The following is a 19591-nucleotide window of genomic DNA, read 5'->3' on the forward strand; positions in this document are numbered from 1 at the left end:
CGTTCTCTCTTGGACGAGGCGGAAACACACCACAGGTAGTGGGAGGTGGGCATTGCCAGGCGAAACAAAAGACTTAGGCAACGAACTTGTTGAATTTAAAAGTTGAAAAACTACATCCTCGAATTCAAAATAGATAATAAAGAACCAATAATGCATTACTTGAATGAACTTTTTTTAATTTTTATGTGTTGCATACCTAGAAGCGTGATCAGGTTTCAAATCAATAAACACGAAAATATGAATATATTTAGGATAAAATTTCTTCATAACTTTAATTAAATTAAAATTAATTTTCAAAGTATTATTTAATTTGTTTGAGTATATAACCCGTTTTTGAATAATTTTTCAAGTAATCAATTAATAAAATTATTAAATAATATTAATATTAATTAGGAAATCTCAATTCACCACCTATTCGAACTATTTCACCGTGTTCCCAAACTCCTGGCCCGCCCTCACCGCCCCCTTGTAAAGCAACGCCTGTTGAACATGTTGTGCTACTTTTCCGTATTTGTTGTTCTGCTGCTGAGCTCGCAAATATATTTCCACCACGGCATAACTAAACGTGCCTGTGGGCTTAACTGGCATACAAGAAGAGAGCCCCTCAAGATTCCAGGCTGAAAATTGAAAAAAAGAGGCTTAAGAGTATGGTTGAGTGGGTCTGTGTATGTGTGAGCTGGATTACAGGCGCGCATGCGCAGCGCACGCCTCTCGCCCTCGCGCTCCCTCCTTTGTTTGCAATGGAATTTCTTTCTTTTCATAAACATGTTTTCTGGCCGCTGTTGTTGGCTTATTACAGCATTTAAGAGGCAAAAAACGCGAGGGGTGCGGGGCTCGGCATAGGGGATCGATCGGGCACACACTAAGCCCAAGTAGCATGAAACAAGTTCAGCGCTCGACTTCGGCTGCGGCTGCGGCAGCTCAGTTTTGGTCCGCTCTCGTCTTGCTGCGTTTAAGCCAGCCCAGCTCTTAACTTCTTCTTGAATGACTGCGGCGCAGGAATGCAGTGTTTTTAAATAGCTAAGGCCACAGCGACGTAAGCGGCAACTGCGACGCCAGCAGCGAATGCAAGCGGTCCGCACCACCACATTGTTGTTGGGCGCAGAATCAGAGCAAGTCGGAGGACGACCGGGCCAACAGATCGCGACAACGATCGCAGCGGAGAGTTCGAGCTGCAGCTGTGCACCGGCAGAAACTATGGTTTTTACTTACGAGAACACACTGAATTGGGATTAAAACTGCACGATTTCCTGATGCAAATGTGGTTATCATAAATTCTGGAAAATCATTGCTAAGACTTATGACAAATAGTTTGTAAGGCCAAATAAAAAGATATTTTTCTCTGTGTAGCTGTCGAAGTTGCTGTTGCCGGACCTAAAGCTGGAGCAATGAAAATTGCTGAGAGCGCCCCGAGGGCTTCCAACTTGGATTGGGACTGGACATGGTTTGGGTTCGGGTCGCTTGCCGCTGCTCTTGACCACGATCGATAAGGCTCGCACACACACGGCCACTTCAGAGACGGGCTTTTCGTGTAGGTTATGTTTATGAATTGTCTTGCAGATTTTTGCACACGGAATTATGCGTTTATCTCAGAGGGTTAATTTCACTGGTTGCTGCTGTTGTAGCCGTTGTAGCTGTTGCTGCCGCTCTCATTGTTGCTGTTATTGCTGCTGTTTTCCATGGCCTGGGTAATTAAATCGCAAGAAGCTGATAATATATGGAAAAGGGCTCAAAGTGTGCAGGAAAATGGTTTGTTTTGCCCCCTTTTTTTGGCCAAAAGGGTTTTCTGGCTCTGCCGCTGCAATTGCGGCTGCTGCGCTTGCTGCTGTGCATTTGCCCGCTAGGAAATTATTCATGATAACAGAGATTGCATTGATTGATTGTGTGGCTGCACTCGGGATGGGTTCGACTCGGATCTCCTGATCAGGCTTTGGCTGCTCCGGGGTGCTTAGGGGGGCTTGGGGAGGGGGCCGCGGGGTCGCTGGGTTCCTGGGAGCTGTTGCATCGACGGCTACCGAGTCTGAGTTATTTGGGCTATTAAATGTCTGTGATTTGGCCATAAGTTATAGGAACATCGACAATCAATTGTTGGCGAGTCTAGGCGGTTACCACATGTGGCAGTAGCTTGCCCCTGGCAACTGAATACTGAAACTTAATAGTCTTCGAAAGGAATTCGGTAAGAGTACTCACCGAAGGATATTCATATTTAAAATGAAAAACCCGATTGACCATTTCAATTGAATTCATGGAATTACTCTTTGTATCAAATTACTTTATCAGGTGTTTGGTTTAATTAAAGCGTGTTCAACTTTTTACTGCAAATACAATATACCTTTGACACTTTGACCTTGTTACCTTGTTATACATTTTAATTGTTTCTAATTAAATTACTCAAGCTAATAGCAATGAAGGCAATAAATAAAGCAACTCAAAACTAAAAATAACTGCAGACATAAACCCAGTTAAGAGCCCTTAAAATATGCAATGAAAACGTTTTTGGCCTCGATTCGCACCGAAAGACAAGCCCAAAGTTGAACAACCCAGAAGAGGAGCAGAGTGGTGGCCATGTATATGACCAAATATTGGCACAAATGAGCGTGTCTCCAGTGCATTGACGAGTCCCCCTTTGGTATCGATCAAACAGAAGACGAGCCAATAGCGGAGAGATTCCAGGACAAGCCCCCATCGAATTGGTGAGCTGCCATGGCGACAATTGCATTGCTGCGAAGGAAATGCTAATGGGTGTGTTTTGGAATCTTGCTGACAGGGCACGACGTGGCACCAAACCCATTACCAAGGCACAGTAAACCATATACCCCTGGATGGGGGATATTGGGCCGACCGAGTCTATAAAAGCCACGACTCGTGTTTGCCGCCGTTTCAGTTCAACTTCATCGCGTCGTCGTCCTGTCGTCCTGTCGCTCACTCTTTTGCAGAAGCAAAGAAACAATTAAAGTGCAACCGCAAGGCGGAAGGAAGTGCATACCACAAGTGATTCCCCTGCTCCCGCCCCGAGTTGCATGTTTGATTGTGCCACAAACTTTGAGCCAAGTTCCCCCCCGTGCCCCCATGCCCTTGTGTGTAAAATGAAAGCAGACAACTTCTTCAAGTACGGCGCCCCTTTGTACCAACCGAAAAATACCAATCGGAGCCACTTGCACTCGCACTCGCAGAACCAACCGCAAGCCCACACCGGCAACATCGGCCATCTGACATCGTCGCCGCTTCTGACGAGCGACGACCTGCGTCATCTCACCCAGCAGCGGTCCACCGGATACTCGGACAGGGAGAGCCTCGCCAGCGTGAGCAGTGCGGGTGGCCGGATAAAGAGGCGATCGAGGTAATCCTGCCGGACGGAGGAGGGGGTGAAAGTGGCAGCTCAAACTTTCGAGATGTCTTGAGTTGTGGTCACAAGTTGTTGTCCTTGTAGTTGTTTCTTTAGGAACTGACAGATGCAGTTTGCGTCAACTTCTCTTGCGAATAACAAAGCAGTTGCACAACATTGTAGGGTTAGGTCTCCGAAGAGCACCAGTTGGAATGAAACTACGAAAGTGTATTTTGTAATCGTAAAGATTTATTTTCCTATATCTGCGTTGTATAGGAATTATTTTTGTAGCCTTTTAAATGTAAGTCCGTTTTACCAGATTGACTTCAAAGTCACAGATTGTTTTAAGAAATTGCATACGGTTTTTAGTTTTATATAAATCTGGGTCTTAAATTCTACACAGTTCACTCAAAGTATTCCAGCCGTGATAAATAAGTTTCTTTGAATCATCGAGGTATGTGTTGATCTATAAACATTTCCTATGAAGCATACAGGATTTAACAACCCTTGTGGAGGTGTTTGCTCAACCATGACGCATGCACTCGGCCACAGGAGCAGGGTTACATTTTTATTTTGGCCAACCTGTCGTCCTGGCAACAACTGCAATACCAACTCCAATTGTCACCCCAAAAGACAGCTTCAGATAGGCTTTTTTCGTTGCGGGCACAGTTCCATTTTCCACTTCAGTTGCTGAGCAACTTTGTTCTGTAGTTAAATTCTGTCCAAAAATGTGATCCTAGAAGTGCCCTCCTACTTCCCTATAATTTTTAGAAATTTCCCGATGAAGTCCTCGAAGGGAGGCATCACCAAGAAGAGCAAGACCATGGATTACACCAACTACGCCTACAATGAGGCAGTGGGTCGCCTCAAGGTAATGCTGGCCGACAACTCCTACGTGGCACCCAAGCTAGGAGGAGGTGTGTCGTCCTATTTGCGCAACCTCAACGAGGATTCCGGCGACAACTTCTCCGACAACCTATCGGTGCGTTTGCCAACCAATTCGGTGCAAAGAAATCCTGTAACATTATATTTCTATAGGTAATTGAGCGACCCGTCTTCTCGGACATTTCCAAGTACTTGTCGCCCAGTCAGAAGTCGCGGATTAGCTCCTATCGTCCCAAGAAGAGCTATACCACGGGATATCTCTCGGCTTCCAAGGAGAATCTAGCTTCCACTTCCTCACTCTACCCGAGCGCCACAGTTCCGGCTGCTCCTCTTCCCGCGGACAGTGTCCCGGCTCCTGTGGAGATCTTCAGCTTTATCGAGAAGCAGGAGGACTACATCGATCAGCTGGAGAAAGAATCCAAGTACTGTCGCAACGAGCTGACCAATCTGTTGGGTAAAGTCAAGGATGTGATCAACGAAAATGAGCAGTTGACGGAGAACGCTCGTTCTGAGTTGGTGGGTCTTGGTTCGGGAAATTCCAAGCATCCCATTGCCACCACTAGTCTTTCCTCGGACAGTGACGAGCACTTGATGTTCGCCAGTGGACGTAAGACACCATTGACCCCGCGGAAGGGTGCCTCCAAGGGACAGGTGCAGAGTCCTCGTTATGCCAGCGCTCCGAATATTGTCTACGAGGCCAGGATCAGCGAACTGGAAGCCGAACTGATGCAGGCCAGCATCGATCTGAGGCGTCTGCGTACCGAGAACGAGGAGCTGAAGCGGAAGCTGGCACATACGGATCCTCTAACCACTGTGGCCACCTTATCGGGAGGATCCAACTGCGAATTGCACCGCAAGCAGCTGGAGAACCTGCAGCAGGATAAGCAAACTTTGGAGGAGAGTGTTCGCCACTTGCAGAGACTACTCGACGAGGCAAAGGCCCAGAGTCAGGGCAGCGCCTCGTCCAAGCGGTATATCAACGACTTGGTGCAGATGGAGCGCTCCCAGGCCGAGCTGGAGGTACGCCACCTGCGGGATGAACTGGATCGCCAGCACGAGCGGGTCAGGGAGCTGCAGCACGAGATGGCCAGGCGGTTGGCCGAGGAGCGGGCCAGTGCCGAAAGGCGCTACAACAGCCAGGTGGATCAACTGGGCGGAGATCTGAGCTGCCAATGGGAGCAGGTGTCCAAGCTGCAGTTGGATCTGGAGCGCCAGAAGCGCTATGAAACGGATCTCAAGCGGGATGTGGCCAGTCGCAATTCGCAGATCGAAGAGTTGAAAATGGAACTAAGAGCCAACAGGACCACCTTCCTGGCGGACATGGCGCAGGTGAATGCAGAGAAGCAATCTCTGGAGCAGGACATCACCGCGCTTCGCCTTCAGCTGGATCGGGCTGCCAGGGAGTCCAAAACGGAGGCAGCTCGTCTTAATGCGGAAATCAACTCGCTGAGGCAGCGCCTGGATCGTGGGGATGCTGATCTCCTGCACTCCAAGCGAGAGGTACTGCGGCTCAATGATGAGATAGCCAATCTCGAAAAGGAGGTAAATCATAAGAACTCCTGGCCTTTAAACTGTTCACTCATTGTATTGTATTATCACATTTGTTCAGCTTGCTTATGGGGAGCTGAAGAACGAGATACGACCCACCAAGAAGGATCTGGACAAGAGGATCTCTGAGTTGCAGGATAAGCATGGTAAGTGGGTAATGTTAACACTTGAACTGGATCACTTCTACCTCTCAACACCCTCTTCACCTATCACTATCCTCTCTATGAACTCTGGTTAAGCTATTGATGCTCCTATTGTGTTCTGCGTGTGTGTCAAATGATATAAAGTCAACTATATTGCAAAGATTCGAACTCGAAATGAACTACAGAGAAATGTTCAATAGTTTATCCATGAGTTTGTTCTGTAGCGCGTTGCATTAAATCCATTAAATCAATTTAAAAGTATATAAAAACATATGTATAGTAACTAAACCGTTAAATGTCTGTTTGTAGCGGGAACGGTAAATGAGCTTGAGGAAATGATAACATCTCAGAAGCAACTCATGGATAAACTGACCAGCGAGTGTAAGACCTTAACGGGCAAATTAGAGGACACGACCTACAAGCACAAGTAATTATGATCAAATAATACCTAAGCGTATCACCTAGCAATTCAGCAATCTCAAATCAATTTGGCTTTTAGAAATCTATTTAATACTACTATATAGTTTAAGTCTAAATAATACCAGCTCAATTAAGTTCTATTGCCACAATTTATTATTGCAAAATGTCACCCAATGGTATGTGAGCATTTGATTGAAAGCCTATTGGCATACGTTATATGGAAGCCACCGCACTGCGCAATATGAAATTCAAGGCCAAACCAAAGTTTTCCCACCAGTACATTCCGAACACCAATTTTCTTTTCCGAGATTCGTTCCACACCAAAGCAAACGCAATAACATAAACATCTCGACCTAGCTTGAGACTGGATTAACACGCTGTACTTGTACTTCTTCAAACCTTTCTTTTGCTGCCTACCCGCCACGCAAATTTCATGGTAATTAGAACCAATTTGCGATCTTGCGATGCCAACAACAACAAGCGAGCCTTTGACCACAACAACAATAGCGGCTCCTACAACAATAAAAGAAAGCGCAAACGAGTTCACTTTGCCGCCTGATCTGCAACTGGCCGATTTTCCAGATGTGGCTGCTGATGTCGCTGCTGCCACAACTGCGGATGCTGTTGCCGGCGAGGGCGACGAGATCCTGCAGAACATAATCAGAAGCAATGAGCGGCTGGCCAAGGAGTTGGCCAAGATGCCGCCGCTTCCCAAGATTTCCAGCTACAAGAAGTCCAGAAGCAGAGCAGAGCCACCAACGCCAATAGCAGCGGCATCTGCAGCAGCTGCAACAGCAGCAACAGCAGCGACACCAGCGACATCCAAGATTAAATGCTTCTGCCCCAGTTTCATGCGACACAGACACGAGCATGAGCACATACACACGTTGCGCAGACGCAGCAGCGGCAGCAACAGCAACTGCAGCAGCGAGACGAATGTTGCATGTTGCCGCAGCAGTCGCAACAGCAGCAACAGCAGGCCAACAGCAACATCGGCGTCGCCAGCAGCAGCAGCAGCAACATCGGGCAGCAAAGCGCGTACACAAACCACGCACAGCAAGAGCATGAAATGTCACGGCCACGAATCCACATCCACCCTAGACACGCACCACCAGCACGAGCACCACCGCACCACAAGCAGCAGCAGCAGCACCACCGCCGCCGGCTGCTGCCATCCATGCAAAACGGATCCGTTGCCTTGGCTGCAACAGCATTTAGTTTTGAACCAGATCCTCAGTAGTACGAGTAGTGCCACCGCCTGCCAGCCCACGTGTCAAGTGCAACACTTGACGGTGGATGCTGATAGCATGGCAGCCACATCGGCAGATGCCACATCCACTGCCTGCCGTGGTCCTGGCAGCAATGCGCTGAGCGCCAGCATCAAGCCGAAGTTGTACTTTGAGCAGCTGCTGCGAAGAGACGGTTGCCACAAGAAGCCACGTCCGCCCGTCAAAGTGGACGTCAATGTGCGACTGGTGCCCAAGCAGAAGCAGCCGAGGTCGAAGGTCACTCACTCCCTGAACGAGACGTTCGTCAAGGAGGTGGACGAGGTGGCACAGGCCATGAATGAGACCTTTGTCAAGGAGACGTCGCCAGAGCTGGCCGAGATCGATGAGCAGCTGGCGGAGCTGGAGAGCAATCGAGAGCGCGAGGATCGCGAGGATCACGAGGAGGTGGACGAGGAGACGGAGGAGCAGGAGCAGGCCACCAAGCTTTGATGGAGTTTTTCTAAGCCACATGAATAGTATTAAGTTTTAGGTATATGCATAGGTATTATCTATTCGATCATTTCCATTTATAAGAATATTTAGGCCACTTCATTTATTTCACAATAAGGCACTTGAGAATAGATCACTTATCAAAAGTATTAAGTGCAATCCTAGGAGCTTTAAATTATAAAGTCTAGTACATTTTGGTTACAGCACCTTACAACTAATACTTTAACTAGCAGCTAATTGGTAATAATTTGGTAAACTTTTGGTTTGACCTGATTTACGTTGACATATTTTCCGTTTTTGATGAACCACAGTCTAGAGAAGCAGCAGCTGCGTGCCACAAACGAGCAGCTAATGTCACGCCTTAGGCAAATATGGGGCAAATACAAGGCACAACTGCCAGTGCACCAGGGATCCCCGGAGCTGAGCCTCCAGGACATGCGGGAGGAGCACCCAACAAAATCCGTGACGGTACCTACCAGTATTTAACTAACAACATTCTCCCTCTTTTTGTCTTCCATCTGCTTCTCTCTCTATCTTCCTATCTTTCCGTATCTCGATCTGTATCCTAACATTTAAACCTTGTTGAAGAGAGGAAATATCTGCTTTACAATCGAATCTAGAGTATCTATCCAATCGCATGTTGAGTAATGAGGAGCATATGAGTAAATTAGATAGCTCACCCCACGATTATACTAGCTTAGTACCAGGAAAAGGTAAATTCCCCCAATAACCAACTAGAGCACCGCCATCCCATAGTCCCTAATTCTAAACTGATTTAACCACCCCATCAGAACCGGAAGCTGAAGTCAAGGAGGCGGATCGGCCCAATAAAGACCCTACTTAGACCCTCTCACATCACTCCATCCACACACCGATAACACTTGATTGGCGAACCACTCTAATCTAAATTCTTGTACCCACACAGCCGCTTACGACTACCAGGCAGCGACATATGGCACCCCAATCGAACCCATACAAAGCACCCCACTACCACACAACAGCGCCAGCGACAGTGATTACACGTCCGGAGGGATTGGCTTGGGCGATGGAGCCACTGCATCCGCAACAGCAGCAGCAGCCACTGCAGCCAGCATTGCTGCAGGAGCAGTTGCAGCAGCAGCAGCAGCAGGAACAGGATCCACGGCCGCAGGGCGAAAGAGCAGCATCGCCGACTATGGACTCCAGGATAACGATGACGAGAATCTCAAGGACAACCTTGGCCTGGGCGAGAAGCAACAGCAACAACAGCAGCAGCAGGACCTGGACAGGCAAAGGGAGCGAGAGGAACGCGACCGGGAGCTCCAGCAACTCCGCGAGCAGCGCGAGAAGCGGGAAAGGGAACGCGAGCGGGAGCGGGAACGGGAACGGGAGCAGGCCGAACTGCAGCAGGCGGAGCAGCAAGCACAGTCCCAGCCTCTGGCGGAGAGCAGCATTACCAATGCAGACAGCGCCAACCTGGCCGCCTACAACACCGACTACAGTGCCTACGATCAGCAGCAGTACGACGCCAGTGCCTATGATCCCAATGCCTATGGCCAGCAGCAGTACGAGGGGCAGCAGTACGACTACGGCGATGCGGGAGCCGGCTACGACTATGGAGCAGCTGACTATGGACAGTCTGGATACCAGTATGACGCCACGCCAGGAGGCACCTCAGCCGGCCAGTCCCAGTCCCAGTACCAGGCACCAGCACCAGCACCAGCTGCCGCCCAGCGAGTGTCCACGGACTACAACAGATCGCCACCGCCATTGGCAGCGCCGGCAGCGGGCATCACGTCCCCGCCAGCAACAGGAGCGAGCGGAGCAGCAGCCACACCTCCAGTATCAACAGCAGGAGCAGCCGGAACAGCCGGAACAGCCGGAGCAGCTGGTGTATCCGGAACGGGCCGACCACAATCGCGCCCGGGCAGCGGAGCTGTGGGGTCAGCAGCTGCTGCTGGAGCAGTCGGCGGCGGAAAATCCGCTGTGCCACAACAGCCTGCCGCGTCAGCCGCCGGCAAGAAGTAGCTGGAGTCCTGACTGCGAGGATCGCCTGACGCTGGAGTGCTCCATCAGCAGTCCCAGCCTGATGCGCTCGTCCAACGATGAAACCTGCTCGGAATTGGCCGATCTCAGCGAGACCTTTGTGGTCCTGGCCGCCAATGGTTCGGAGGAGGAAAGCTTGTCCCCAGCCCACACCACCATCATCACGGCCAGAAGGTCAAGTGCTCCGGCCGTGGTGCAGCAGGCAGACATTGCCAACGAGACAGTCACCATCGAGCGCCATCTAGATGCCCATGATTAGGGGTCAGCACCGAGTTCTCTAGCAACAGTTTCTTCAATCAACATACTTCTACACATGTGTTCCATAATTAAACAATGTCGGGAAACTCATGTTTTATAATTAATAAATCCATTGAAAATATGTTCATTTTGTTATTTCATTTTTAACTAGCTAAGAGATTCAAAGGTATAAAAACTAGACTTGGGTGGATAAAGGAAGATCCATGTTAGATATAGCTTTAGTTGATGAATCCATTGTGAGACAGAGTTTAATGACTGCATTATACTAAAACGTCATTATCCATTTTCTTCCTTTTTGGCATTTGCTTAACTTCCGCCAGAAATAACTATTAATGCTAGAACTAATAAACAACTTCATGATGTAAGTGCTGTGCGCCACGCAATCCTGTCAAAACAACCAAATTGATAGGCAGGCGGGCATTCTTGATGTCCTGACTGACATCCTCGTCAATTGGCAGCGACAACTGGGCCAAGCACTCATAAAGTGGCAACATAAAATGAACTTGACTTTGAGTTTGAAGGTTAGCCTTTTGCTGATTTCGATGGGATTACACAGCGACAAGAATGTAAGTAATTTTACTGAGTTTGCGATATGGGTGGGGGACGATCTACAGGCCGTCCGGATAGGCGGTTATAAGCCGGCGCGTTCCATTCGACATCCATCCGGCGGAGAAAATGCTGACGGAGACGTGGCCCAGCTGGATATTGCAGGGTTCCTTCTCCTCCGTGGACAGAAAGCAGGCGGTGAACAGGGCCATATCCAGCTCGGGCGAGGTGCCCACAAAGAAGCCGGTGACTGGCTTATTGAGGTTGTGGAACGTGAGGCGCATACCCAAAACCATTTGGTTGTGCTGAGGAATAGGATATATGATTTGTAAGGCTCATCCAGTGGATCTGTTTATAAACCTTACCTTTCCCATTTCCTTGTGGCTCAGCCAACCCTTGTAGTCCACATTGCCGCGTTGTTCCTGATCTGCAAAGTACAACCAGTTATGCAGTCCCAGGACCTTCTGGTCCCGAGTCTCTGCCATGAAGACGTGCTCGAAACTGGAACTGCCCCAAATACCACGTGCTTTGGAGATGGGAGTGAACCAAAGCTCCTGCAGCAGGCGCAGCTGATCGTCATATTCCACGCTCACAATATCTAGAGGGCATTTGATGTGTTTACTTTCTGATTTATTTCAATTAAAAGCAACTCACCCTTGTTTACCAAAAAACGCATGGTCAGCTTCATCACACGCGTTCCCATCACGGCCCTTAGGAAATCGTGCTGCTCCTGGACGTGCTCCGGCGTTGGATGCTCCTGCACAGCCACGTCCAACTCGTAGTTGTCGAAGAGCCTCATTAGAAGAGCGGTGGTGGAGTTGGCATCCCTGGCCAGCAGATCATGGTGCAGTTCAAAGAGGCTAAAAGGTTGGAAGTGATTTCATTCACAAGATGAATATATATTTCGTTTCATAGGTAAATTTAATTAATAATTATTAAAATGGACTTATATCTGATTTTTGTACATTTTACATGTGTACATTTAGGTACGTACTTTTTGGGGGCGCGATCATCATGAGCGCCCGGAGTGGTCTTCCCCTGAATATTCACCTTGTAGAGGTATGGACTGACCTCGGTCTCCTCCGCGTAGAGATTCTTTGAGAGCGTCAAGACGTCATCGGGCGTCTTGGGCAGCGGTTTGCTTTGAAAGTACTCTAGGAGAAAAACAAGATGAGCATTCGCTTAGGGGAAATAATAGCTAGAGCTAAAGAGACAACTGACCGTAGAAGTGCCAGCTCAAGATGCCAATGGTGATCAGCAGGCCCACGATCACGAATCTCTTCAGCTTCTGGCATTTGGCGCTGTCGATGTTGCTGCTGCTGTTTGTTTGCTGCTGCACTGCGTCCATTGTGATATAATTATCCAATTACGATTAGTCAAACATTTGTTTTTGCAACTCTGTTTACTTTTCCGATGTTCGCTGTTTATCTTCAGCCAAAACTTTTGCGTTGATCGCGTTTTATCAGCCCTTTACGACTCTTTACGACCGACTGTCTTTATAGCCAAAACGACACTGAGCCAGTTTGCTCCACTCCGGATCTAGCCGCTCACATGCTGAACACATGAGGAGAGCCCCAAAATTTGGATAGCACGTTTCTCCTCTATTTTCGATTTGTTTTGGGGCTCTCTTGGGGATCATTGTTGTGGTTTGTTTTCCCCATGCGAGCAGCTTTTTGTTTGCTCAGTAGCGGATTCGTTGGGCCCCGTTGCCAAATTTCAGGTTAGAGGAAATAAATGGCAATATGCAACATATGGTATGATTTATTTGGTTGCACGATTCCAGGAAAGCGGCCCAAGTATGAAAACAGTCAATTCGATTAGTTTCCTAAAGAAATAAAACACACGGAAATTTAACAGAACTACGAATTCTACTGCATATTGTTAGAACTTTACAAAAGTTGTGTTTATTATTCGTTTATTTTCCGGTTGCTTTGATAGACATAAATATTTCCATTTTACGAAAGACTAACTTGTTATGTTATTCTTCCCCAAAATACTTCTAGTCTCTATAGTTATTAAAAATTCAATGAATATTTTTATAGAAACATATGGCAGGCAAGCTAAAAAATTTTTGATACTTAAGGCGCTGAAAATTACTAACATCGTGACTTGATTCAGTCATCTGGGAGAACTAAACAAATAATTTAATTACGCATTTACTAATTTGTTTGTTTCAAACGTCATTTGTATTGAAGTCTCGACTGCAATATAATTACCTCCAAATTGGGCTTAAACCATACTGTGTATAAAAAAACTTCAACAGGAAACTGTGACGTGATTAGAAAAAAAATTAACAAATAAATTGTGAACAAAATATGGTATGATTCGACACTTATAATTATAGTGCGAAATTTTGCTTTAATAGCAACAACACGTTACTATTTTATCGTTTGGTCTACAGTGCCTATAATTAGGTACAAATTGTCTTTAAAGAGTAAATAAAATAAAATACTTTGTCGCCAAAGAGGGAATAATATGAACTTAATACCAAGATATTCAACATGCTATGTTTAAATTAACCTTGATAAATAATTATTCAAGACACGGGAAAACAAATAGTTTGACACGAAAGGTGTAATTGGTTTGCAGTTTGTAAGAATTGGATCCACCTTGATTAAGACTTCGGTATGCCAAAGAAAAGTTTTTCAGATAATGAACTTTGTTATTATATGTTTGAATGTTTGCCTTTTTTAATCTGTTTCTACATAAGCCAATAATTTCATATAAAGATTTACAGCTTCAAGCTTTTGTATATAGGTAATTCTGTTCTGTTAGTTTTTTATATAAATTTTAAATAATTATGAACCTTAGCCGAAAACCGGATTTTTAAAGATTCTTTTATCTATTGATTCACACATTTCATTAATCAATTTTTTTGTAAGGTATCGACAAACATTCTTAGGCAATATTTACCAAATCGAACGAAATGGAAGACCAAGACGTATACTTTCACCCAAGTTGACCCCTCTGGATGATAGTGAACGAAGATTATCAGCTCGCAAAGTTTTGTAGCTACGATTGCTGCGTTATTTTAGTGGCAGTTGTTGTTGCCGTTCGGAAGTCTTTTATAAAGGCCAGTCGGGCCAGAAATTGTATTCAGTTCAAATATTATCGGCGTCGTGAGCAGTTCTCGGCATTTCATATCAACTGTGAGTGTGAATTGAAAAATAGTGTTTTATTCCATCTATATTTATGCAAATATTTGAAGTTAAGTGATTGCGTTCGTAAATCGACGCTGCTTATAATTTCCATTCACATAGGAGCAAAATAAACAATCCGTGTGTGGTGTGATATTTGAATGCAACTCATTTTGTTGGGTGTAAATTGGTAGTGCTTGTTTGCTTTTCTGCCACTTGATTTATTGGAAATTACTGGGAGGCTTATTAAGTTAGTGATAGTGAATAAACATTTATAAAAAATAGTACAAATAGTACAATGCCGCGATAAGGCAAAGCGCTCTTGCTCATTTGTGACATTTGACATTTTTGTATAAGAGTAAATAACAGATTATTGTTGAAGTGAAGAATAAACTAACACAAAAAAGAAAAATCAGTATTCGATTAGAGTTTATTGCACAAACAGAAATTTAAACAAACAAATTCAAGCAAAGAAAAATATTTCATGATTATTTTTAAAAATCTTTAAAATTTAAATTCCTGAATTGCTGAGCTCTGGATTAAAGTCGTTATTTATATTTGAAGACATATCAGAAATCCGCAATCATGTGATTATTGTGATTATTAACAACAAATATTTGTTTATAGCTTGTAAAGCTTAGATTACATTGCGCATTTGAAGAAAGCCACAGCCCAACGGTTATGTAAGCTTTCCCCCGTTCTGAGCCGAAGCTTTTAAGAGATAGCTTTGTTGGAGTCCGCACTTTGACTGCGCTCTTCTAGAACGTCGGAAGGTCCACAGGTGTCACTTGAAAATGTTTGATTTGGGCGTGTTACTGGGACAGGTGCCGTGCCACTTGGTATTTGCTATGAAATGAGAGACCATATCGGTGGAGTGTCCATAAGTGGACTCTACGCCTGATCGGAATATTAATTGTTTTTTAGCAGGTGGCACACCTCAAAGCCCCCTCTGACTACGCCCCTGTACAAACTGTCGCTCTCTTGCTTTGGCAGCTTTTGCTCCACAAGGTTTTGGCGGGCTCTCTCTCGCGAATCTTGCCGGCAGAGAGTGCGAATTTGGTGAGTTCGCTCCCATAAAAGGCCCCACAATTTGCCCGCGCTCAGTTTTCAACCTGAACGCAACGTGTGTGGTTCTTTGCAGGCCCCCAAAAGTTCGCACTTTACGGTCCGGTCTTTGGTTTTCCACGGCACAAAAACCAATGAAGTGCGCCAATTAAAAAAGTAGTAACGGGGAAATATATGTGAAAATAATACAATCAGAGGAGAAATTGAAACTAAAGTGGAAGCCTTGCGGAATTATGAAAGAATTCGGTGAATAAAAGCACACGGCTAACGAACTGTAAATACGCGCTATCTTCCCCATCGACGGCGCTCAACAGGCAACCAACAGCTGATTAAACGCCCATTCTGTGCGTTTCCTACATTGTATATTTAAATTTCGGATTTTTCGGATTTTTCGGGTTCGTTGAGTTTCTGCATTTCAAAGCCGTAAGGAACAGAAGAGCCGCTCAGCAGCGGACTTGGATGGGAATTTATGGATTTCTGTGGTGTCCTTGCAAACAAGTATCGTCTCTGGCAGAGCCAGATTGTTATTGTTGTTTTTTTGTGATTACCATTTGTTGTTTTTGTTTTGTTGTTGTTGTTGTGACAGTCATTATCCTTAATGCCCGTGATGAGGACATAAGTGCGCCTGTGTGCTCTAAGTGGCTGTGTGTGTTCAAGTCAGGCATTTTGGCTTTAAGAGACAATTTCAGAGACTCAAAAGAGTTAGGAATTCATTTAATCATCACATGTAACAATCACCGTAATTTACATGTGATAACCATACAATTGTTCAGTTTTCCTCCTTTTGTAATCCGAATACTCAAATTTCGTCATTCTTATCAAATGCACTATTCTTTTTCAATAGAACTATTTTTATTCCACTTATCCATTCGCCTTGAAATCTAAATCAAATTATTTAGCACTATTTTTTTCAATATAACTATTTTTATTCCACTTAACCATTCGCCCTGAAATCTAAATCAAATGTTTTGGTTAAAAAAGTTTGGGTATATTCCCATTTTTCTTTAAGTTCTCCCAAATTTATATCAAGTGCCAGAGTCTGATATGTGTCAAAAACCAATTTATACAAATATTGTTGGTTCAAGCCATATACTTTCAAAGCCCTTTGAAATTGTTTTAAAGTTGTTAAAAAACCAGCTCGTGTTTCAAGAGTTCACAACACTTCACATCTGGCACTTGCCAACCGAGAGAATGTTGTTTTTGAGTTCTATAAAATAAATTCACATGCCGAGTGAAAAAACAGAGAGGGACAGAATTGCAACCAAATCCATAGCGACACTTGAGTGGCAGCATCACAAAACAAATATTCACGTACACTCGCACAAACACAGTCCTCCTGTTGGAGGCACTTTGCCAACACCTGACCTGCCTGCCTGCCACGCCTACCCCATCTGTCCCAACTGCTCCATCCACCGCCCAACGCCCCCAGGACCTGCTCCACACGGCTGACTGTCTAGTAGCTGTCCATCAAGTTTGCCTTAATTTAATTAAGCGCTCAATGTCCTTACTGGCAACACTCTCTCACTCGCACTCACAATGGCAGCACACACTGAGGGAAATTAATTACCTAATTCGATCGAGCTAAGTGTGTTAAGAGAATGGATTAACACTAATCAGTTAAAAATAAACTTTTAAATCAAAGTAATCTCTAAAGAGGAGAATCAAATTTAGCAGCAGACCAAGAAAATGATTGAAAGAATTGGTTTCTGAGGAAGAGAAGCATTGTGATCGAGGTCGCATTTTTTCTGAGTGCTGGACCACAAGGTAACGCTTGATTTGTTGCTGCCTTTTTTCACTCTTGACTGCAGCAGACACTCACACTCACACTCGCACTCACACACCCGCACACACAACAGTGGCCAGCACTTATACACTTACAGGCCCAGACTTGAACCGCAAAAGCCACAGGCCATTTTGGCATGAAGGATATTACAAAACGCACACAGACGCGCACATCCTGGCATATGTAATGTGCTGGTGTTGGTGTTGGTGTGCTCCCCGAAGGGGTCTTGTAGACAAGGTTACTGAGAGATGGCAAATTTTTTATAGTGGAATCTTTGCCTGCACCGCCCATCGTTCACCACCCACCTGCCACCACCCACCCGCCACCACCCACATTTTCCAGCAAAAAGCAACAATAACATGGCGGCCACCTGCTGCGGCTGCACTTGAGTCGATTTCCCTGTTTTATTTTCTTTTCCACTGCCTGCTTATTTCCCCTGCAACCATATCTATATCTATTCCGTTTGTCTGTCGCTCACTTTGTGCAATTTTAATAAACTTTTGTATTTACTTTTTAGAAATAACTTTCCATTGGCTTGACTTCTGTTTTTGCTGCTTTTCCCTGTGGTAAAATGTTTTTGTCATTCGGATAAGCGGGAAAAGTCAAGTAGAGAACGCTAATTACTCATTTATTATTCATATAATTAGACATTTTTCCAGCGCTCGTCTAAATATTTATTTTTCATGTGCAACTTGGAAGTGTGTGGTATGGAAATTTGTTTTTGTGCTTCTTACTTGATTTATGTGGCACAATAATATTTGTTTAGCAATTCGAAAGACATTTAATTTTTTGTGCAATTCCATTGAATTTTATGTCTCGCCATTTTTATTGTGGTCTGCATATTATATAGCAATTTCAGGGAGCTCTTGCTGTTTACATTTCCGCCTTTCGCCCAGAGAATTCTCCCGCAATCTCCCATTCGCAATAGCTTTCTCATTTTCCCCAGCTCTCCGTGGCACACAGGGGGCATGATAATTTTCGCAGCCGAGTGCCAGCCACAAAGCTCGTCGGATTGGGGGTCAACTCGGGGCAGGTCGAGGGCAGGGGTTGGGTCAGCTAATGAACTCGAGAGCAGGCCATGCAGACTGGAGATGGGAAACTATTATAAGACCTAGGAACCTGGTATTTACGCAAAACAATAAAGGTATGGAATATGTTACCATATGAAAAGACATACAATTTTAACAATGGCAAAGCATATCTTACTTTAAATCTAAACTCTGCTCCAGATTTCGAATTATTATATTTAATTCAGGTAATATTTTAATGCTCTACCGACTAAATTTATTATCCCCTTGGAATTATCACGCTACCATCTCTATGACAAGGGTATGTTGAAATCTGAACAAAAAGAGGCTTTGGGTGCGGGAAGGTAGGTTTGCTGGGCTTTTTGCTGCGGCTAAACTGACAGACGTTAATTTGAGCTCGGATATAATGATGATAATGATGTTATTTTGCCTCTGTTGTTTGACGGCGAAGGCATTGACTTTTAGCACGTGCTGTGCGCTTATTTATATAAGGCACTGTTTGTTGTTTTGATTTTGCTTGTGACCGGGCTCGTTGAGTTGCATTGTAAAACTGTCAATTTCAATTAGAGCGCCAAAAAGAGACCGAAGTAAATTGACTTAATTCCATTTTCTCCCTTCACTTTCAGCCTAAAAGCCATTAAGAGAGGCCCGCACGCTTAAAGAGTGCTATCGAGTGAAAGCTGAGGAGAACCAAAACGGAGCATAAACATGAACAGCGATGAGGTGCAACTGATCAAGAAGACCTGGGAAATCCCCGTGGCAACACCCACAGATTCTGGAGCGGCGATACTGACGCAGTTCTTCAACCGCTTTCCGTCCAACTTGGAGAAGTTCCCCTTCCGCGATGTTCCACTGGAGGAGTTAAGTGTGAGTTAAACTCTAAGCAAAGGTCAAAAAATCAACTCAAGATGAACTTGCTCTATTTGCTTTTAGGGAAATGCTCGCTTCCGAGCACATGCTGGCAGGATCATTAGAGTCTTTGACGAGTCCATCCAGGTGCTGGGCCAGGAGGGCGATCTGGAGAAGCTGGACGAGATCTGGACCAAAATTGCCGTTAGTCACATTCCGCGGACCATTTCCAAGGAGTCTTACAACGTAAGTCGGACACTAAAAGCAAGACCAAAAACCTTACACCATACACCTTAGTGAAGGCATTGAAAAGTTCTAAATTCTAATTAAAATATTTATTTTTTCTTTTAGCAACTGAAAGGAGTAATCCTAGATGTTCTGACAGCAGCCTGCAGTCTGGACGAGAGTCAAGCGGCCACGTGGGCTAAGCTTGTGGACCACGTATATGGAATCATCTTCAAGGCGATCGACGACGATGGCAACGCCAAGTAGATGAGGCAGCTGGAGGAGATGCAACCGAATCCGTGGAAGGATGCAACTGATGCCAGGCGGTGGCACTTGCAACACATGCACAGCTTATGTAGTTCTAAGTAATTGATAAATGTTAGCTATTCTCGTTTTGTAATAATGAATGCGAATGTCCAATACAAAAATACACACACAGTGAAAACTTATGTCTGCGTAGAGCTACTCACACACGCGCACACCCCACACACACATACACCCGCACTTGCATTGCTCTGTAAAGCTTTAACCCATTGTCAGCCTTAAGCACTTGATAGCAAACAACACATGGAATCAGCAAAGGAGAAATAAGAAAGCTTATGAATAAAATCCAGTTTGAAAGCATATCCTATTCAA

The 19591-nt window shown here is 45.2% G+C and overlaps 3 protein-coding genes across 8 annotated transcripts; 2 read left to right on the forward strand and 1 right to left on the reverse strand.

Annotated features, from left to right (window-relative positions):
- The first annotated feature begins 2924 nt into the window (after positions 1–2924).
- Positions 2925–10687, forward strand: LOC120452952 (cingulin). 4 transcript variants are annotated; one of them, XM_039637438.2, is made up of 8 exons: positions 2925–3340; positions 4097–4307; positions 4364–5752; positions 5820–5904; positions 6211–6328; positions 8628–8752; positions 8965–9722; positions 9826–10687. In XM_039637438.2, the coding sequence occupies exons 1-8, from the start codon at positions 3021–3023 to the stop codon at positions 10321–10323; spliced, it is 3504 nt and encodes a 1167-aa protein (XP_039493372.1). In that variant the 5' UTR covers positions 2925–3020; the 3' UTR covers positions 10324–10687. The 4 variants fall into 4 exon arrangements, with proteins under 4 accessions (XP_039493372.1, XP_039493369.1, XP_039493370.1 ...); XM_039637435.2 differs by having other exon boundaries at positions 8965–10186; XM_039637436.1 differs by lacking the exons at positions 8965–9722; positions 9826–10687 and adding an exon at positions 8831–8936.
- Positions 10688–10830: 143 nt separating this feature from the next.
- LOC120452953 (poly(U)-specific endoribonuclease homolog) lies at positions 10831–12786 on the reverse strand. Its single transcript, XM_039637439.1, has 5 exons — positions 12090–12786; positions 11863–12022; positions 11523–11728; positions 11234–11466; positions 10831–11173 (listed from the first exon to the last, which is right to left on the reverse strand). The coding sequence occupies exons 1-5, from the start codon at positions 12214–12216 to the stop codon at positions 10931–10933; spliced, it is 969 nt and encodes a 322-aa protein (XP_039493373.1). The 5' UTR covers positions 12217–12786; the 3' UTR covers positions 10831–10930.
- Positions 12787–13904: 1118 nt separating this feature from the next.
- On the forward strand, positions 13905–19591 carry LOC120452871 (globin CTT-VI). 3 transcript variants are annotated; one of them, XM_039637318.2, is made up of 4 exons: positions 13905–14017; positions 18508–18748; positions 18815–18976; positions 19082–19591. In XM_039637318.2, exons 2-4 carry the CDS (start codon positions 18590–18592, stop codon positions 19220–19222), a joined length of 462 nt encoding a protein of 153 aa, XP_039493252.1. In that variant the 5' UTR covers positions 13905–14017; positions 18508–18589; the 3' UTR covers positions 19223–19591. The 3 variants fall into 3 exon arrangements, with proteins under 3 accessions (XP_039493252.1, XP_039493251.1, XP_039493253.1); XM_039637317.2 differs by lacking the exon at positions 13905–14017 and adding an exon at positions 15110–15465; XM_039637319.2 differs by lacking the exon at positions 13905–14017 and adding an exon at positions 15110–15316.

The sequence above is a fragment of the Drosophila santomea genome, chromosome 3R (genome assembly GCF_016746245.2).
Source record: "Drosophila santomea strain STO CAGO 1482 chromosome 3R, Prin_Dsan_1.1, whole genome shotgun sequence".
NCBI lineage: Eukaryota > Metazoa > Arthropoda > Insecta > Diptera > Drosophilidae > Drosophila > Drosophila santomea.